This window comes from Perognathus longimembris, chromosome 21 (genome assembly GCF_023159225.1).
Source record: "Perognathus longimembris pacificus isolate PPM17 chromosome 21, ASM2315922v1, whole genome shotgun sequence".
Taxonomy (NCBI): Eukaryota; Metazoa; Chordata; class Mammalia; order Rodentia; family Heteromyidae; genus Perognathus; species Perognathus longimembris.
In genome coordinates this window covers 35,944,434-35,963,039 of record NC_063181.1, presented here as the reverse complement: position 1 = coordinate 35,963,039, position 18,606 = coordinate 35,944,434, and the positions used below count along the sequence as shown (strand labels likewise).

General features: G+C 39.1%; 1 protein-coding gene across 1 annotated transcript in view; it reads left to right on the top strand.

Moving 5' to 3' along the window:
- The window catches only part of Unc5d (unc-5 netrin receptor D), a 536,818-nt gene that overhangs the window by 288,394 nt on the left and 229,818 nt on the right, over window positions 1–18,606 (top strand). Inside the window, exon 2 of the mRNA XM_048330402.1 lies at window positions 8,602–8,820. Coding sequence (XP_048186359.1) covers window positions 8,602–8,820 — 219 coding nt within the window. The remainder of the gene's footprint in view (window positions 1–8,601; window positions 8,821–18,606) is intronic.

The following is an 18,606-nucleotide window of genomic DNA, read 5'->3' as shown; positions in this document are numbered from 1 at the left end:
TACAACTGTGATATAACAATTGTCTCCATAACATGGAGTTCATTTCACTGAGCGTCGTCTTAGGTGTTCATAAGGGTATAGCTATTGGGCCTTGTGATGCTCTGCTATGAGTTGCCTAAACCTGTACTAATTAACCTTGACTCCTACAAGGCCACAGGGTGAACCCACACCTGCTCAGATGATTGGCTCTAAGGTTCTCGTTCTTTGCTAGATAGTGTTTGCCCCATAATATTACACTTTCAAACAAATGCCTGTGTGGTGGTTGCACACGTATATGGTCAGATGTGGCACCATGTTCCCTGTATCCTAGCACCTAAGAGCAAGAGGAATTCTTTTTGAGGTCAACTTGGGCAGAAAATCAATGTGACCCCAGTCTCAAAAACAAGCCAAATTTGGTGACATGTATCTTGAATCACAGCTGCTACTCCGGAGCTGGAGGTCACAGTATGAGGGTCGGGGGCTGGATCCTGACAGCAAAACGAGGCTCTATCTCAAGAAACACTGATGTCAGAAGGAATGCTGGGATGGTTGGTTAAGTGGGAATATAAAACAAATAAAAAGAAAGAAGAGAAAAGCACACTTTGGGAATAGAGAAAAACACGAAATATATATTTAAATGTCATATTCTTTCTGTAAAGAGATGTAACAATGATTTCTTTTTAAATATTTTTTATTTTATTTATTTATTTATTGATTGATTGATTGATTGATTGATTGATTGCTGGGGCTTGAACTCAGGGCCTGAGCACTGTCCCTGGCTTCTTTTTGTTCAAGGCACAAGCACTCTGCCACTTGAGCCACAGCGCCACTTCTGGCCGTTTTCTATATATGTGGTGCTGGGAATGGAACCCAGGACTTTATGTATAAGAGGCAAGTACTCTTGCCACTAGGCCATATCATCGTTGATAGTCCCATGTTTTATAAATCCCATTTTGGAACTATTCTGGCTTGCAGTGTACCAATTACTAACTTGACAAATCAAATACTTAAGTACTGGTAGTAATGTAAATGAACTAGTAAAATGAGAGTGCCTTGTTTATTGCTGAGAATGTCTTTTGTTTTATGTCTTTAGTTTATTTGGGACCATTGGTTGTGAAGTATTCCTGCTTAAAAGGAAAATTTTGTTTCCAAAAGGCACACTGACAAAACATTTTTTATTGGTCCTGGAGCTTGAATTCAAGGACTGGGTGCTGCACCTTAGCTTTTGTGCCCAGAGTTGGCTCTCTAACAGCATAAGTCACAGCTACACTTCAGGCTTTTTCCTGGTTAATTAGAGAATTTCATGGACTTTCTCACCTGGGTTGGTTTAGAACTGTGATCCTCAGATCTCAGGATCCTGAGCAGCTAGGAGTACAAGCATGAGCCAGTTGACCCCAGCTTTTTTCATTATTTTATTCTCAAAGAAAATTATTTTTTGACTTTTTTTTTTTTTTGGCCAGTCGTGGGCCTTGGACTCAGGGCCTGAGCACTGTCCCTGGCTTCTTCCCGCTCAAGGCTAGCACTCTGCCACTTGAGCCACAGCGCCGCTTCTGGCCGTTTTCTGTATATGTGGTGCTGGGGAATCGAACCTAGGGCCTCGTGTATCCGAGGCAGGCACTCTTGCCACTAGGCTATATCCCCAGCCCTATTTTTTGACTTTTGTTCTGAGCTGTGAATGGAATCCAGGGTCTCCTAGGCAAGGGCTGTGCCACTGAATTACAACCTCAGCCTATGAATTTCATATATTTCTAAAGTTGAGAAGGATGCCTCTTAAATATAACATAGTGGGGTGAGTACTTACTGTGTTCTCCCAAAGGTTTTTGTTTTCTGAAGACCTTCTCCGAGCTGTGTTTCATACAGTTGTTCCCAACCAGCACTTACAGTCTAATTGCCAGGAACACTGAACGATCTTTAAGATGAAGGTCATACTTAATGGAAATGGTGAGAAAATATGTTCTTTTGTTTGATCCCCTCTTGGTTATATGAACTGCCAAATGATAGTGCCAGATTTCCAAGGCCTTGGGCATCAGATACTACCTTGGCATCCTGAGCTGGTTGGAGATGGATTCCTATGTTTCATTTCTGGGTTCTTTATTTACAACTGTACGGCCTTGGACCAAAGATATAATCTAAATTTTTCCCAAAATGCAATGGAATATTTGGATCCACTTGTGATCCACGTGGTGAAAGGATAGTCACAAAGTGCAATTGATTTACTGCAGGTAAAAGACTTATTACCACACCTCTAGTCAACTCAATAAGTGGCAGCTCTTTTTTTTTTTACTTCCTGCCAACATGGTTGCCACATTTCTTAGCTTCTGTTAACTACTGAGGGTATAGAGATTTACATATGCAAGTTGACAGCTCTGGCTTATTTATTTGAAAGAAAGTCTAACTCTTACCATTAGGAATGTTTCTTGACACAAATAACAGAATCTGACCATCAGTAGCTATAAGTAAGAAGGACATCTTCACATTTTCTTGTTTTCAGGTTTTATTTTTTTAAATTGTGTTATCTCTAAGTATTTGTACAAAGGAGCTGGAATTTAACAAAGTAGTTTATGAATATAGTACATCTTGATCAATGTCACCTCTTTTAACTTGCTCACAGAACCCTGGCAAATGGGTCAAGAACACTCTTCTTCCAGGCAGCTCCTTGTACAACTGGCAAAACATTGACAACGAAACAGTTAGAGGAAGCTGTCTGTCCTTACGCATAGTACGATTTTGCAGCAGAGTGGCTGTTTGTTTGTTTGTTTTGCCAGTCCTGGGCCTTGGACTCAGAGCCTGAGCACTGTCCCTGGCTTCTTTTTTGCTCAAGGCTAGCACTCTACCTCTTGAGCCACAGTGCCACTTCTGGCCATTTTCTGTATATGTGGTGCTGGGGAATCGAACCCAGGGCTTCATGTATACGAGGCAAGCACTCTTGCCACTAGGCCATATTCCCAGCCCCAGAGTGGCTGTCTTAACCTGCTGGTGAGAGTGTAGCAGTTGAGCCCACACTGCACAACCCTAAGGATTTCAAAACCCACGTGAAGGAAGTGAGTGGGGACTCTTTTCTAGGCTTTCCATAGGTATAAAGAACACTCTCTCACCAGCATTTCAATCCCTCTATGCTCACTTTGTCTACTTCTTTGAAGGCTCCTTGGTTCCATTCTCCAAAGGGAGAGCAGACCTAGGTTGGTTTATATCTCTCCCAAAATTTGCATGAGGAAATATATGACAAATGAGCCACAAATTTCCTTTGTTAGTAGAGGAAGGGGTAACCTCAGTGTTAGCCCACTGTAATTTCATAAACACTCCACAGCCCAATCACACCTCTGAAGCTGCCAATGAAAGCCCAGAAGCACAGAGAAAGGGATCTCCACCCAGAACACAAGATGTATAGGACATGGAAACTAGGGTTGCCAATGACAGGTACTAGCGGTGCAGGTAAGATGTTACCATCGAAAAATACTTCCTTTCAGTTTCGGTTGTTGTTGTTGTTGTTCCAGTCCTAAGGCTGTAATTCAGGGCCTGGGCACTGTCCCTGAGCTTTTATTTAATTTTTTTCCCTGAAGACTAGTACTCTGCCACTTGAGCCTTAGCTCCACTTCTGGTTATTTGGTAATTTACTTAGTTAAGAGCTTCATGAACTTTCCTGCCCAGGATGGCTTGGAACCACAATCCTCTCAGATGTCAGCCTCTTGATTAGCTAAAATTACAGGCATAAGTCACCAGTGCCTGGTGACCCTGGTTCAATACAGTTCTCTGTTTAAATGCATTACAGAGCTGAATAAAAAGGAAAGATGAGAGAAAGGAAGGGATGAAAATCAAAGAAGGAAGAAGAACTTGTCAAAAGTCTCTTGTCCATCTGGGGGTTGGATCTCCTGCATAGGGCTGAACCCTGAAAGGGTGTGGCCTCTGAGTTCTTTGATGTTTCCTCATGATTTTACACCAAGGGAAAGAAGGAAAGGATAAAGCAATCATGTTAACTACATTTCCATATGAAAATAAGAATTTTGCAGAAGCTCTGTTTATGACTCACTGATATAGCAATGCCACTTTACCACGCCAACCTTCCAGAATGTCAACTGAGTCCTGTGATTTTCCCAGTCTCTGTCAGAAAAGTGATGTTTGTCAGCTGCACTTATCACACACCAGATCTTAAAACTTTTCTCTGATGTATTGAATGGTAACCACTTGTGTAACTCTTTAAACATGTATTCAAAAATCTAATTTACAAATCTCCTCTCTGAAATACGAAGTGGTAGGAAATGTATTGAGATTGCCAGTAAATGTACAAAATTTTATGACAAGGAGCATTCACACCGGCTTACACAAAACTTTTTATAAATAAGTGACACCCCACCTCCCCGCCCAACACTGTGAGTAGCTGGCAGTGAGAAGAAGGAATGTAAGAGGGTGGTAGAGTCCGACATCACTAACGATACTTCACCGTGCAAAGCCAGAGCAAGAGGAAGTAACTCACAATCTGTTTCCACTTTCTTCATTTATTTGTTGGACTGATGCAGAAACATGCTGATACCTGCACAAGTATGTACTTACAGAATCTCACCTTCCCAATGCCACTCTGATAAACCAGTCGTTCCCGCTGTTTACCTCATTTGCGGTAGCTAGACTATGCCTATAACCATAACAGTAAACACATTGGATGGTAAAAAATAAAAACACACTGGGATATGATAAATTATACAAGTCTCTAGCCAATCACATAAGGTGGGACCAAAAGAGGAAATTCATAGGAGAGGAACATAAAGGCACAATACTTAGGCACCTCTGATCATATAAAATAATATTTATCAAAATGAACTCCAGGAAATGGGAAACAGGTGTTTTTTTTCCTTTGTTGCTATTTTTGTTTTCTTTTCCTTTGTCTTGCTTGTTCATCTGTCTTCAGGTGGTAAGTGGGTGCACAGAAATGTTGGGATGAAGAGTGAACAAATGTAGCAGTGGTACTTAATAGAAACTATCTTGAAAATGAACTGTACAACTTGTGGGGGTGGAGATGGAAGGGAAAAACTAGGAGAGAAAAAGGAAAAGGGTGACATTGTCCAAAAAGAAGTGTACTCTTTACCTGACTTATGTAACTGTGAACCCTCTGTACATAATAACATAACATGTTATTATAATGACATATTATTTACACATAAGAACATATAATATATGTTTTATATATTATGCATATTATAATATGGCATTATGTTATAATATATTCTTATATTATATTATAATATATGCATATAACACATGTAATATCATATACATATTACATATATTATACATGAAATATAAATATACATAATAAATAAACATACATAAAATATGATATATAGAGTTATAACATTATGTACATAAATTATCGTTTATAATAACAATCTTAAATGTGTGAAAAATAATAAAAGATTGCATTCTACCTTTATTTCTTTCTTCTGAACATTAAGATTTTTTTTCAAATTATTATATATGGTACATATACTGGATTTTATTGTGACATTCTTTCATCATATTCATAAATTTACTTTGTTCTTTCCCTCATTTTTACCTTGTCCTCTTTATCTCCCCCAAATAATGCCCTGTCTGCTTTCATGTTATGTCTTCTTTTTCTTAATTATATCATAGAATCTACAGATGAGAAAAGCATATGGAATTTGCCTTTTTGAATCTGGCTTGTTTTTGTTACCACGATAATATTCAGTCCATCTCTTTTCATGTAAAAGACAGGATTTCATTCTCTTCTTAAAACAAAACAACACGTTTTATTACCTTTACGTAACTGTACAAAGAAATTGCCACTCATGAAGGAATTTTCTGAATATAATATATCTTGATCGATGTCACCCCTTTTAGCATTCTTACCCTACCCCCTCCTTCCCTCATTTTTCTTAAATCTTAACTTATGTATTGATTTTTGCCATTTGACAAGGATGTCCACTCTCTCTAATATGTACTAGAATTTCTGTCAAGAACAATAAAGCAAGAGAAAAAGAACAATAGGATTCCAAATAGAGAAGGAAGAAATAAAATGATCCCTTTTTACAGATGACATGATTTCATTCTTTCCTATGCTTGAATAATGCACCATTATGTACTTGTACTGCATTTTGTGTGTCCATTCATAGTTGTCTGATTCCATAGTTGTCTGTTGTATGATCAATTCCTTGTTTTTCATGTACACATTAAAGGATTTCATTTCTACAATGTGCTCAGTTCTTTTTTTCCATTTATTTTTATTTTATTTTTTTCTTTGTTGTCAAATGATACAGAGGGGTTACAGATTCATATGAAAGGCAGTGAGTACATTTCTTGTTCTACTTGTTACCTCCTCTCTCATTTCCCCCCTCCCCCTCCCCCTTCCCCTCTCCCCCCAAGAGTTGTGCAGTTGGTTTACATAAGGGAGAACCTTGGACAGCCTTCTTGCCCTCAGATTGTTCACCTCCGTTCGCCTGTTCTGTGTGCCTCATACCAATTGCACTGGCTTCTTTATCTAAAGGTCATGTATTTATAAGACAGGAAGGAAATTTAATTGCCTTGATTTATTGCAAAATCACCTGCCTGTATTTTTTAATGTTTTATGATAGGTAAAGGTAGTCTCACTATTGACTTAGAGCTTGCATCCCCTTCTCCAGCCCCTCTCCCATTTCATAGCTACCTCAGATGTGTTCACACAGTTTACCACATAAGCGAAAGAAAGCATCCATTGAAATGTGTCTCTGCCTGCCCCCTCAGGCTACTGCCTCAGGTTTGGGAATTCTGTGCATTTTTGTTACCCGGTGACCCTTTTGTGCAACAATGAATTATTTGGGACAGAGCTCAAGTCCCTGGTGGAAGAGTGAGCATTTGATGTTCATATAAAATCTTTTAATACCTTTGTCATTTCCTCTAACGCATGGATTTACAAAAGCCTTCATCGAAGACAGAAACTGGCATGAGCAGTCAGTAAGATAAACTAATCTGAGATATATTTAATAAAGCCCATTCTAATTTTAATTTAATACATTAGGCATACACAGAAATACACCCCTCACAGCGTCTACTCTGAAAATATTATCCCTCATTTTACTTTCTAATTGACATGACTGTGATTTCATGAGAAAAACTTGGCCCTTTTTGCAACGCTTATGTTGTGATAAGTTGGTACTTCTTTAATATTTAATTGATATCTGGAATTGCTTACATATGAGTTAACTTTACCACTACAAATGTATTGCAGGTTATATAGTGCCTTAAATTCTTGGTTATATTTGGTGTTTTATTTTTTCTTAAATTGATGTATTTACCAGAGGAAAACAATTAGGATAATAAAGGTACTGTTATATTTAATACACTGCAGGGGCATGTCTTACCTGTATGTTGCCAGTAGGAAGGAGTCATTTTTATAACTTTTTGTCTTTTATTTTCTTCTCTGCACATAGCACTTGCTATGGTCTGCTCCTCCTCTCCACCGTGTTTTCTTTGTTAAAATTTCAGAGTTCCTCTTAAAGTTTCTTAAAACAGAGCTTTACTTCTGCTATAAATGAATTGTGTTTCCCTTTAACGGTGCTTACTGATTTGGGTGGTTGACTTCAGCTTGAATAGTAATAAGGAGCTGTGCTCAAAATTGATGGCTTTTAGAACAGCCATGTAAGGTTGGCCTCTTTCCTCTGCCCATTTCTACCCCAGGCTACCTGCTGGTAGTAGAATCTGGTGGGTGGTTCACTACTCTCCTTTCCTTAGCTTAGGCCAGAAGCTCTGTTTCTTCCCACTCGAAGTAGTCCTTTCCGGCCCTTTCCTTGATAGTAGGACTGAAGCCTTTGCTTTCTTTATTTTTTCAGGGGCACAGCCTTTGGGATTTACAAGGTCCTTCCCTCCCTGGCCATTTCCAGCACATTCAGCACTCACACCTCTTTGCCCTTGATATTGTGCTACTTTCCTGGGTGTTTGCTAAATATAGGGCAGAGGCAGAGAAGTACCATCTTTGCTGTGGCTATCTTTTTTCTGAAATGCTTCCTCAGTTTCCTGAGATTAAAGAAGAATCCTGTCTGTTTCTTGCCTTTGAGCAGGTGTTAGCATGGCTACAAAGTGCATTCTCAGAGCTGCTTGTAGTCTTGGTAGTATGATTTATAGCAGAGCATGGGAAAGTGCTTGGGACCAGTGCATGGGCCGGAGGCAAGTAGAATGAACTCGCCTTCCTTTTGAACATGATGAGTTATCAAAAGTAAAATGCTAGTCTCAAGTTTTCTAGGTGAAAAACAAACAACAAACAGATAATTTGCAACTTTGGGGACAATCTGTGACTGAGTAGCTTTGACTATCATTCACACACATCTGTCAGAAAACCACATCTGTTCTCTCCATGAACTCAGCCCCCCAGATACTAAGATTCAAACAGAAGTCTGAGGGAGTGTCATCCTCATTACTTTCATTTGTCCCACAAGCTGAAGGCATGTCCACCTGGAGGTACCATATTATGCTAGTTCAGCTTCTAGAAGATAATTTCTTTGCAGATTTAACAATCATTGCATTAGCATAACAAGCGGTTTTCCAGCTCCTATTCTCAGAGCTAATGTGGGTTTAGCGATGTGTTCTGATTTGTGAATCTTCCGTGTGGGCTCTGTTCTCATGTCCTCTTTAACTTCACAGGAACCGACAACGGTGAGGTTCTTCCTGAGTCCATCCCATCAGCTCCGGGGACACTGCCGCATTTCATAGAGGAGCCAGATGATGCTTATATCATCAAGAGCAACCCTATCGCACTCCGGTGCAAAGCAAGGCCAGCCATGCAGATCTTCTTCAAATGCAACGGTGAATGGGTTCACCAGAATGAGCATGTTTCTGAGGAGAGCCTGGATGAGAGTTCAGGTAAGATGCAGGGCAACAAACAGAAGCCATGGTCATGGCTTTGACTCTCTCCTTATGTGTGTAGCAGGCAGTGCCTGCTATTGCTGCATTTGAATGAGGTTATATGTACTTTGTCCCAGACACACAAGAGACAGTCTCGTCTTTACATGACCCTATAGTTCTATTGGTAGCTTACTCCAACATGGGACACAGGCATTTTTTCATGCTCTCTATAATTTTTAAGCACTTCAGGTTATATGGAAGGTAATATTCTTATTAGAATTAAAATCATACAGTTATGGTTTTGATTTTCTGAATTCTAAACATTTTGAGACATATGTTAAATCTTTCACCAAAGACCATTTTCAGTAGGAAAATTCCAGTTGCTCTCATCTTTCCTCTTAGATATTATTCTCCTCAGTTGATGGTTTATTGAGTCCTCTTAAAGATTTTTTGATTGCTTCACAGTGACAGGTCTCAAATTACATCATCGGATTCTAGCAAGGTTTCTAATATGAAAGCATTTCAGGATTCTTTTAATTAACTTGGCTAATTTTTCTGGTAAGAAGTGATGATGAGATTTATAGCCACACTAGCCAAGGTTTATTGAATTCTCATGATATATGAGGCCTTGTCTCAGCACTTGTCAGTCTTTCCCACAGCCCATTGGGGTAGATGAGACTATTATTACCTTCTTACCGATAAGGAAACGAAGGCACAAATAGATCAGGTATGTTAGATCCCAGTGCAGTTTCCCCTCAAAATCCTTCAATATTTATAAATTTTAACATGTTTTTTTTGGTAATAGAAGCAATATATATTTTTTTATTTCTTTCCCTAAATCAGAATCGATCTTTTCTAGATTATTGATTGTACTTAGTTCAGATTTAGTCAACTCACTAGTTATACTTGAAAAAAATCAGAAAATGTTATAAAGTTCCAAGTGAACTTAATGTAATGTACTGACTGTAATGTAATGTAATGACTGAATTTCTCTCTCAGAGAGAAATTAAAGACAGGTAAGATACAGCTCATATTCATGAGCTTTATAGTTATGGGAGGGAACAAGAAAACAAAACATTCCAAAAGGAATAGTGAAAATGAATGCCATGCCACATGTCTCCATCTTCACATCTTTTTGCTTTTCATTTCTTTATTGTCAAAGTGATGTACAGAGGGGTTACAGTTTCATACGTTAAGCAGTGAGTACATTTCTCCTCCAACTTGTTACCTCCTCCCTCCCCAATTCCCTCCCACACTCCACATGAGTTGTACAGTTGGTTTACATAATACAGTTTTGTAATTATTGCTGTTGCATTGGTTCATCTTTTATTCTTTGTCTCTCCATTTTGATGTTCCCCTACATTTCCCTAGTTCCAATAAACATACATACATTACCCAGGGTACCAATATCAGTTACAATGACATCAGAGGTAGAACCATGGAGAAGAAAGACAAAGGGAAAAGGCATAATTCACATGGTACATTGTTTCCTTAACTTGGAGTTCATTTTGCTTAGCATCACCTTATGCGTTCATATGTGCATTTGATTCTATATGAGCTATTTGATTCTGATGTCCTGTCTCCTAGCTCATCTCAGGTCACCATGGCGTCCCACTTCAACTCTCCATTGGAGCTGAATTGGTTTGTTGGTATTGTTTTTGTTCTATCTTTGCTCTCTAGCCTGTTTCCCAACAGTGTTAAGGGTATTTGTGGCTGCAAGCTTTTGTATAAACTGGCTGCCTGTAGACTGCTAATGCTCTAATATAAACTCCAAGGTTCGATCCTTCAAAATGTGGCTTCTCCAATAACTTGCCATATAACATAATGGAATTAATTTCAAACTCTTACCTATAGTCACAGAAGTACTGAATGATCTAGCAGTTTCTTTCTCTGTTCCTCATCCATACCTCTTTCCCTGCAAAGTTTTCTCCTTGTTATCTTTTATTGTTATACCAGAACTCAATCCTGAGATACAGAGAAACCACATTTTGAGAGGTTGAATCAGGGGTCTTTCTTAGAAAGGTGGCAACTGCAAGTACACACGTGTGCCCCCCAAAACTCAGGGCCTCAAATATACTTAATACTGTTAGAAAATGGTGCCGTGAGGGGAGTAAAGAAAGAGCAGAAAAGCAATCTCAGCAACCCAGGTCAACTCTAATGGACAGTTGAGGAGGGGTGCCTGAGTGACCCGAGGAGAGTCAGGAGACAAGAGGCATGGCGCAATAGCAGCTGAGATGCTGGGGCTTAAATAGGGTCATCGTCAAGGGGCAGGGTCACAGGCAGCTGGAGAGTTCAAAAAGTCTCATAAATTCATGGTACAGGTCTGGCAGTTCCAGTAACCTATTGTCCCAATCCAGGCCTTTGTCTCTAGGAATTCCAGTATGCCTATCACCTGGGGGGTTTAGGAATTCCAGTATGCCTATCACCTGCAAGGGGGGGGGGGGTTACCTCTGAGAGTTTTCAGAAAATCCTCATCATCCAGCCAAGATGGCATCCACATTTCATCCTGTCTCTGCTTAAATTCTTACCACTGAGAGAGAGAGAGAGAGAGAGAGAGAGAGAGAGAGAGAGAGAGAGAGAGAGAGAGAGAGAGCTATGCTCTTTCCAAATCCAGTCTCATTTCCTCTTCTTTTAAATGGTATACACAGCTGGCTTGTGCTAGATCATATTTGCTCATGAGACCCACGGAAGTTTTAAGCCAATTGAAGTAGTCACGTAGGCAGCGTGAGGTGGGCCTGGTGGGAGTATTTAATACGATGAAGATGAGCAAACACTCCTAATCAATCCTAACCCTGTTTGTTTGCTTCACAGCATGTATCACAATTTGAGATTTTTGTGTTCAGTATTTTATTGCCAGATTGCAGTACCTTTACCTTATATAATGTTATGATAATTAAATGATTTGTAGTTATTGTTATAGTTTGCATATTAAATATGCAAACTTCTGGCTCATATGCTGACTTGGCCCCCAGCTAGTCAAAGAAACTGGAAACTCTAGGAGGTGGATCCTAGGAGGAGGATCACTGATGGTGTGCCTTTAATGTTTATATTGGATCCCCAGTCCCTTCCTCCATCTTCAGCTCATGTCTGCCATGAGCTGAAGAACCTTCTCCATCATGTGGTCTTGCCATAATGAGATTCTGACCAAACAATCATGGATTAAGCCTTTTAAAACCATGAACTAAAATAAAATCCCTGGGCTGGGAATATGTCTTAGCGGTAGAGTGCTTGCCTTTCATGCACAATGCCCTGCGTTTGATTCCTCAGCACCACATAAACAGAAAAGGCCAGAAGTGGCGCTGTGGCTCAAGTAGAAGAGTGCTAGCCTTGAGGACAAAGAAGCCAGGGATGGTGCTCAGGCCCCGAGTCCAAGCCCCAGGACTGGCAAAAGCAAGCAAACAAACAAACAACAAAAACAATAAAATAAAATCCCTCCTCCTAAAAAGAAAATAAAAAGAATAAAAATAACAGTGAAAATGTTATTATATTATCTGCAGGGAGGTATATGGTGCTATAGAAGATTAATAGAAAAAGTCACATCCCACTAGAACTGTTTGGAAAGATGATGCAGAAATGCTAGCATTTGAAACACATTGATAGGCATTGCTGAATATGAACCCCAAATATACACAACTGATAACACTCTGAGGATGGGAAAGGAGAATCATGGTGTCCACGAACATCAGTTAATGAAAGAAAGTGCTATATGAGTTCAGAAAGAAGTTTAGTTTGTCAGAATTATTTTAAAAAATGTAAAAAATATCAGCTGAGATGTTGAAATTTTGGATGGCTCAGTGACATGAAGGATCTCTTATACTATCATTGGGTGTTCCTTCCCTTATTCTATGTATGTTTGAGGGGTAGAAGTGATGGACTATATTAGTATATAGCAATACAATACCTACAGCTGTGCTTCAAAGGCTGAAAGATTTTAAGGGATAAGGAGAAGCAAGAATGAGGCTGTTAGGAAACTTGGATACCAAAGTGAGAAAAAGGAAATTCTGGCTGGAACAGTGACCACAGAAAGAGCAGCTAGGTGCCAGGTATGAGACTTTGCAAATATGCCCATAGGACTATTTAATAACGTAGGACTTTATAGCTGATGGAATAACTGAAGAAGACAGAAGACTTTTTCAAGACTCCTACTATTAATATGAACAACAAAGATAAGAAGGAGAGCAACCTAATAATGTTTCTTTGGATGGTGAAATTGAGGTGTGTTTGAGATCTAATGAGGAGATGTAAATCTAGAGCATAACACAATTCAGATATTAAGAGTGCATTTGTTGATCACCAGTACAGAATGAATCTATGGAGAGGGAGGAGTTGTCAAGACAGCAGAGATCATAAGAAAGAGAAAAAATGTACAGAGTCCTATGTCTTCAGGAGCCAGGAAAGAAAAGATCTACAGCAAACAAGTGTGTAGAGAGTGCTGGATTCCACAGCAAAGGAGAAATCAATTCAAAATGATTTTCAGGTAGTGCCCAATCTCTGCCTAGGAATTAACAGAAAGAAGGGTAACAAGTTTAACATCACACACACACACACACACATACACACACACACACACACACACACAGGTTTTTGCTTCATCATACAATTCTGGACTAAATTGGGATTTTAGTAGAAATGTAACTTCCAGAGGCAGAGAAATACGCAAAGGTCTTCAATAATTCCCTCTTATTTTCCCATTAGAAAGATAGTAGTATAAGAAAAAGGAAAGGAGAGGTTAGAGGCATGGCTCAGTTGGTAGAACACTGCCAGCCGGTGAGTGAAAGTGTAAGGTACTAAGATTGAGTGTCAGATCTAAAATTACACAAAAAAGACAAGAAAAGGAAAAAATTAAAGCTTGTCTTAAATATGAATTTCAAACCACAGGCTGCTTTAAAAACATAAATACTGGAGATTCCTCAGAAGGCTAAATATAGAACTCCCCTATGACCCAGCAGCCCCACTTTTGGGTATCTATCCAAAAGACCACAAACAAAATCACAGCAAAGCCACCAGCACAACAATGTTCATCGCAGCGCAATTTGTCATAGCGAAAATCTGGAACCAACCCAGATGCCCCTCAGTAGACGAATGGATCAGGAAAATGTGGTACATATACACAATGGAATTTTATGCCTCTATCAGAAAGAATGACATTGTCCCATTTGTAAGGAAATGGAAGGACTTGGAAAAAATTATACTAAGTGAAGTGAGCCAGACCCAAAGAAATATGGACTCTATAGTCTCCCTTATTGGGAATAATTAGTACAGGTTTAGGCAAGTCATAGCAGAGCATCACAAGGCCCAATAGCTATACCCTTATGATCACATAAGATGATGCTAAGTGAAATGAACTCCATGTTATGGAGACAATTGTTATATCACAGTTGTTACTACTTTCAACGTCCCGTGTGTATCTGTAGCTTCTATTATTGATGATGTTCTTGTATCACCTTCCTGTGGTTGTACCTGCACTATCTCTGTAATCTTATCTGAGTATATTGGAAACCATGTATACTGGTATTGGAACTAGGAAATTGAAAGGGAATACCAAAATTGAGAGACACAGGGTAAAAAAAAGACAAACAACTACAAAAGCAATACTTGCAAAACTGTTTGGTGTAAGTGAACTGAACACCTCAGGGGGGAAAGGGTAAGGGGGAGGGGGGTATAAGGGACAAGGTAACAAACAGTACAAGAAATGTATCCAATGCATAACATATGAAACTGTAACCTCTCTGCGCATCAGTTTGATAATAAAAATTTGAAAAAAAAACAAAAACATAAATACTGCAATTTAACTGAGCTGGAAGGGATTTTAGTGGTAATCTAGCATTCGTATTATATACATTAAAATTCTGGGCTGGGAATGTGGCCTAGAGGTAGTGCTTGCCTTGCAAGCATGAAGCCTTGGGTTAAATTCCTCAGCACCACGTATACAGAAAAAGCCAGAAGTGGCACTATGGCTCAAGTGGTAGAGTGCTAGCCTTGGACAAAAAGAAGCCAGGGACAGTGCCCAGGCCCTGAGTTTCAGCCTCAGTCTGGCAAAAAAAAAAACAAAAAAAAAAACAAAAAAAAACAACCTGAGATATAGATAGAACAATTAGAAAAGCAATTTCTAGAACTGCATCTTATGGTATCTATTACCTGAAGATATGCTACAGGTATATTCGTCAACAGTACAGGACTTTCCCCCCACATTTCCATAAGTTCCCCTTCCCCATCAGAAATTCCACAAGTTCCCCAGTTGGCTTGGGTGGAAGTCCATTTCTGCCATCCCTGTAAGGGCCCATCTCTTACTCGGTGTCATGCTTTTTGTATTGTGAGACAACATTTGTAATACTCAACATAAAGAGACATTATCAGAATTGTGGTTCCATCTTTCTTCAGGAGCAAGGATTTTAAAAAAAAAACAACAACAAATCTTGGTGTCAGGCACGCTTCTGATTTTTGTGCTCCCGAGATAGGAATCTAGGAGAGACCTAAGTTGATAAACTTGGTGTGGGGAGAGACTGAGTCAGACAATATGAAACAGTTACCTATAAAACGATGACAAAATATGAGTAGTTGATGTATCTCACACTAAATCAATCCAACTTCTAGGATTCAAATACCAGTGGCTCAGGAAGGCTGTCTCCTGTATCCTCAGATGTGTCTGTCCTAGATTTTTCCCTAATCATTATCTCAAAATAGCAGCATTCCCTTGAGTAAACGGCTCCAAGTAAAAGGAAGAACATTGGAAAGTACCATTTTTTATACCACTGCTAAGAAAAATCTAATAAACATTCTCCTTTAAAGGCCTCTTGATAAGGATTTCAACCAGTTCAACAATGTACCTTCTTGTAATTTCTCAAAATTTTGTTTTGCTATTATTTCCCAGTTCTTATTCCACTAGCATTGCTAAGCAACTCCTTGTCTCGCAGAGAACACTATTGATTACTTTCTCTACCTCCAAATAAAAATCTCGCATTCATTTTCCACTTCCTTTCTTTTAAAAGCCTATTAAAAGTTACACCTTTCAATGGTACTGGGCAAAATAAAAATTCATAAATGACAAAATCAGAAGAGATTGTAGACTAGTTTTTCAAAGACTCTTGAAAAAAAGGATTCAAATTTTAATAGTGATTTCTTTGAAAAGAACTTAATAAGAACAACCGTTCCTTCCAAGGCATTTTGAAGGAATCAATAGGAAAGAAATGACTCTCTCTAAACAGTTTTCTTCTGTGTAGTTAATGAAAATCGCCATCTACCACACGTGGCAATTATGTTTCCTAAGCATTGTATTAATAGTAGAAACATGGGGACAGGGGCAAGATGAGTGGAGATATTTTATCCCAAGCCAATGCATAAGTGCAATTAAGGTTGGAAACAAAATGGCCTCAGGTATTGAAAAATAGATGCATTACCTCCCTTGGGCTCTCCTGTGCAGAGTTGGAGCATAGTGCTTGACTACCTTTACAGATTTAATGGCTTTGACTGGTTCTGTAAAATAATTCCTGTCTTCCCAGTGGAACTAAATGACACTAGGAGGCCAAGGACATTAGGACCACATTTGGCCAGAGAGAGCATGGACGGTTGTTTTAAAGTCCTTTCAGATGTATCTATCTTTGGATAGCAATTTCTGAAATACTCAGTGACATTTGAGTTCCTTTTTGCATATGGACATTCCTTATTCACAAATCTAGTGGTAAATGCACAGGACTTGGGAGTGCTTGGAGTAGGCATAAAATCTTTTGTGTCTCAAATTGGAAGCAATAAGTCCTTTTGGTTGTTAAAGGCTGCAAACAGCCTTTGGTCTTTCTGGTAATTTGGCCCCGTCATCTAACAGTTCAAATAAGAAGAAAAAGGATTGTGTGTTTTCATGCAATTTAGCTCAGAAAACCCTGAGCTAGAGTTCTTTCCGGCAAAAAGTACAATTTATTTGACATGAGTTACTGAGTTTGTGGAGACATGGCTATACCTCTTAGTAATGTATACTTCCCGTTCTCCGTACAAGCCGAGGGATCCTCTTTCATTTGTTCTGCCTCATTTCATTTGGAAATAAGGGAACTCTTCTTCCTTGTGTTTGGCTTCTGTTAACATCTGGAAGCTGAGAATTGAGAGGTAATCCCTGTACCCCTGTGATAAAGGTGGAGTATTCAGTAACACATAAATTAAGAGTTTTAATGCAGCAGGCATACAGGCACATATTCACACATAACAACAACACCCAAAATAACAAGCCAAACACATCTTGGCAATCAGTATTTGTTTGCCTATGTGAGTTAACAATAAGCTAAACTAATTTTTTATTGGTCAATAAAAATGAGGATTTCCTTAAAAAGCTCTGTGGGTCTTATGCTACTTCTGAGATAATAAACTCTAATGAGTGAAACAATGTGTATCCCACTGTATTATGGGAAAAGTCTCAACTCCAGTCAATTAATATTTTTTTAAGAATATCATTTCAGGGACTTCATTGTATGTGGTTTCCTTCTTAAACAACTAGAGCCTGTCTCTAGGGAAAGAAGGTTAATGGATTGTATTGAAAAAAGGGAAAAAAGTAGAAATAAAAATGTATTAAATCTTTAAAATTTCAATCTCAGAACTTTGCTGTGCTGGTGATGAGGATTTGAATACGGTAACTTCCAGAAAACCATTAATTTCAGTTGCCTCCAACGATTCACGAAATCACCAAGGTGCATATATTTGAGACCACAGAACATAGAAATAACCCATCTCTCAAGTGTTTCATTGACAGCTTGTGGGTTTAAAACTCACTTTTATAGAAACATCCTCACTCTCCACTCTAGATTTCATCTTGTTCATCACTTCACTTCTCAGAGGAAACTGACAAATTCTTAAAAGGTTTTCAGGAAATGTTATGAATTCTCTCCGTAACCTGTGGCTGAGTATGGTGAGTGTCTCTGGTGTCTAATTTAACCTTTCCTACAACAGCCACATGCCCGCGCACACACACGTTTAGAGTCCTTTTACTCTCAGCCCATCCTTCTCAGGAATAGAAAGCAACTGTTCCTTTTTTCACAGCTACTGACTATAACCTGAGATGGCTCCAAGCCTTACATTTGTGAGCAATGGCTTTGGGTGGTTCGTCTTTCTGCTCATATAATGTTAAGATATATGTTCATTTATTTCCATTAGGAATTAGAAATATCTAATGTCAAATGAAACGAAAAATGCCTGAAGATTGCCTAGTGGCTAAGCCCATGCAAGATGGAGTCCGGTTTGAAACCTCGCTCTCCCGTCACTAACTCTTTGGGAAAGTTTGTCACTTAGCTTCCTTTCACACCCATGTCTCTATGTGTAAAAACAGCACTAATAAGTTTTCCTGAAGGATACTTCCCTAAACACATGTGGCATGCTTAGTCTTGCATCTGGTATATTGGAAGTGCCCACTCATTATTGAAAATATATACAGAAACCTTCTATTTTTACCATTTTGTTTTCTAACAAGTCTGTCATTTTATCCTTCTACCATTCTGAGAAGATAGAAGGGGTAATGTGATGAACAGGAATAACAGCTGGAGCTTTATAGAATAAAATTTTATCACTTGCATATGATTCATTCGTGCAGTGTACGTTTACTCTTTATATTATCTACTGAAGATGATGTATATTGCATGATGATTGCCCTCATCTCAGGATCTGGCCTAAAAGCTGGAGGCATTTCAGTGGCTACAAGGGCGGAAGCCATTGGGGAGGACATAGGGCTCGACCTCATGATCCCATTCTCTTCCGTGTTGTGTGGCACAGAGTGAGCGCCACTGTGTGCACTGCTGACCTCACCTTGCTCTGTCCATTTCTGACTGACGT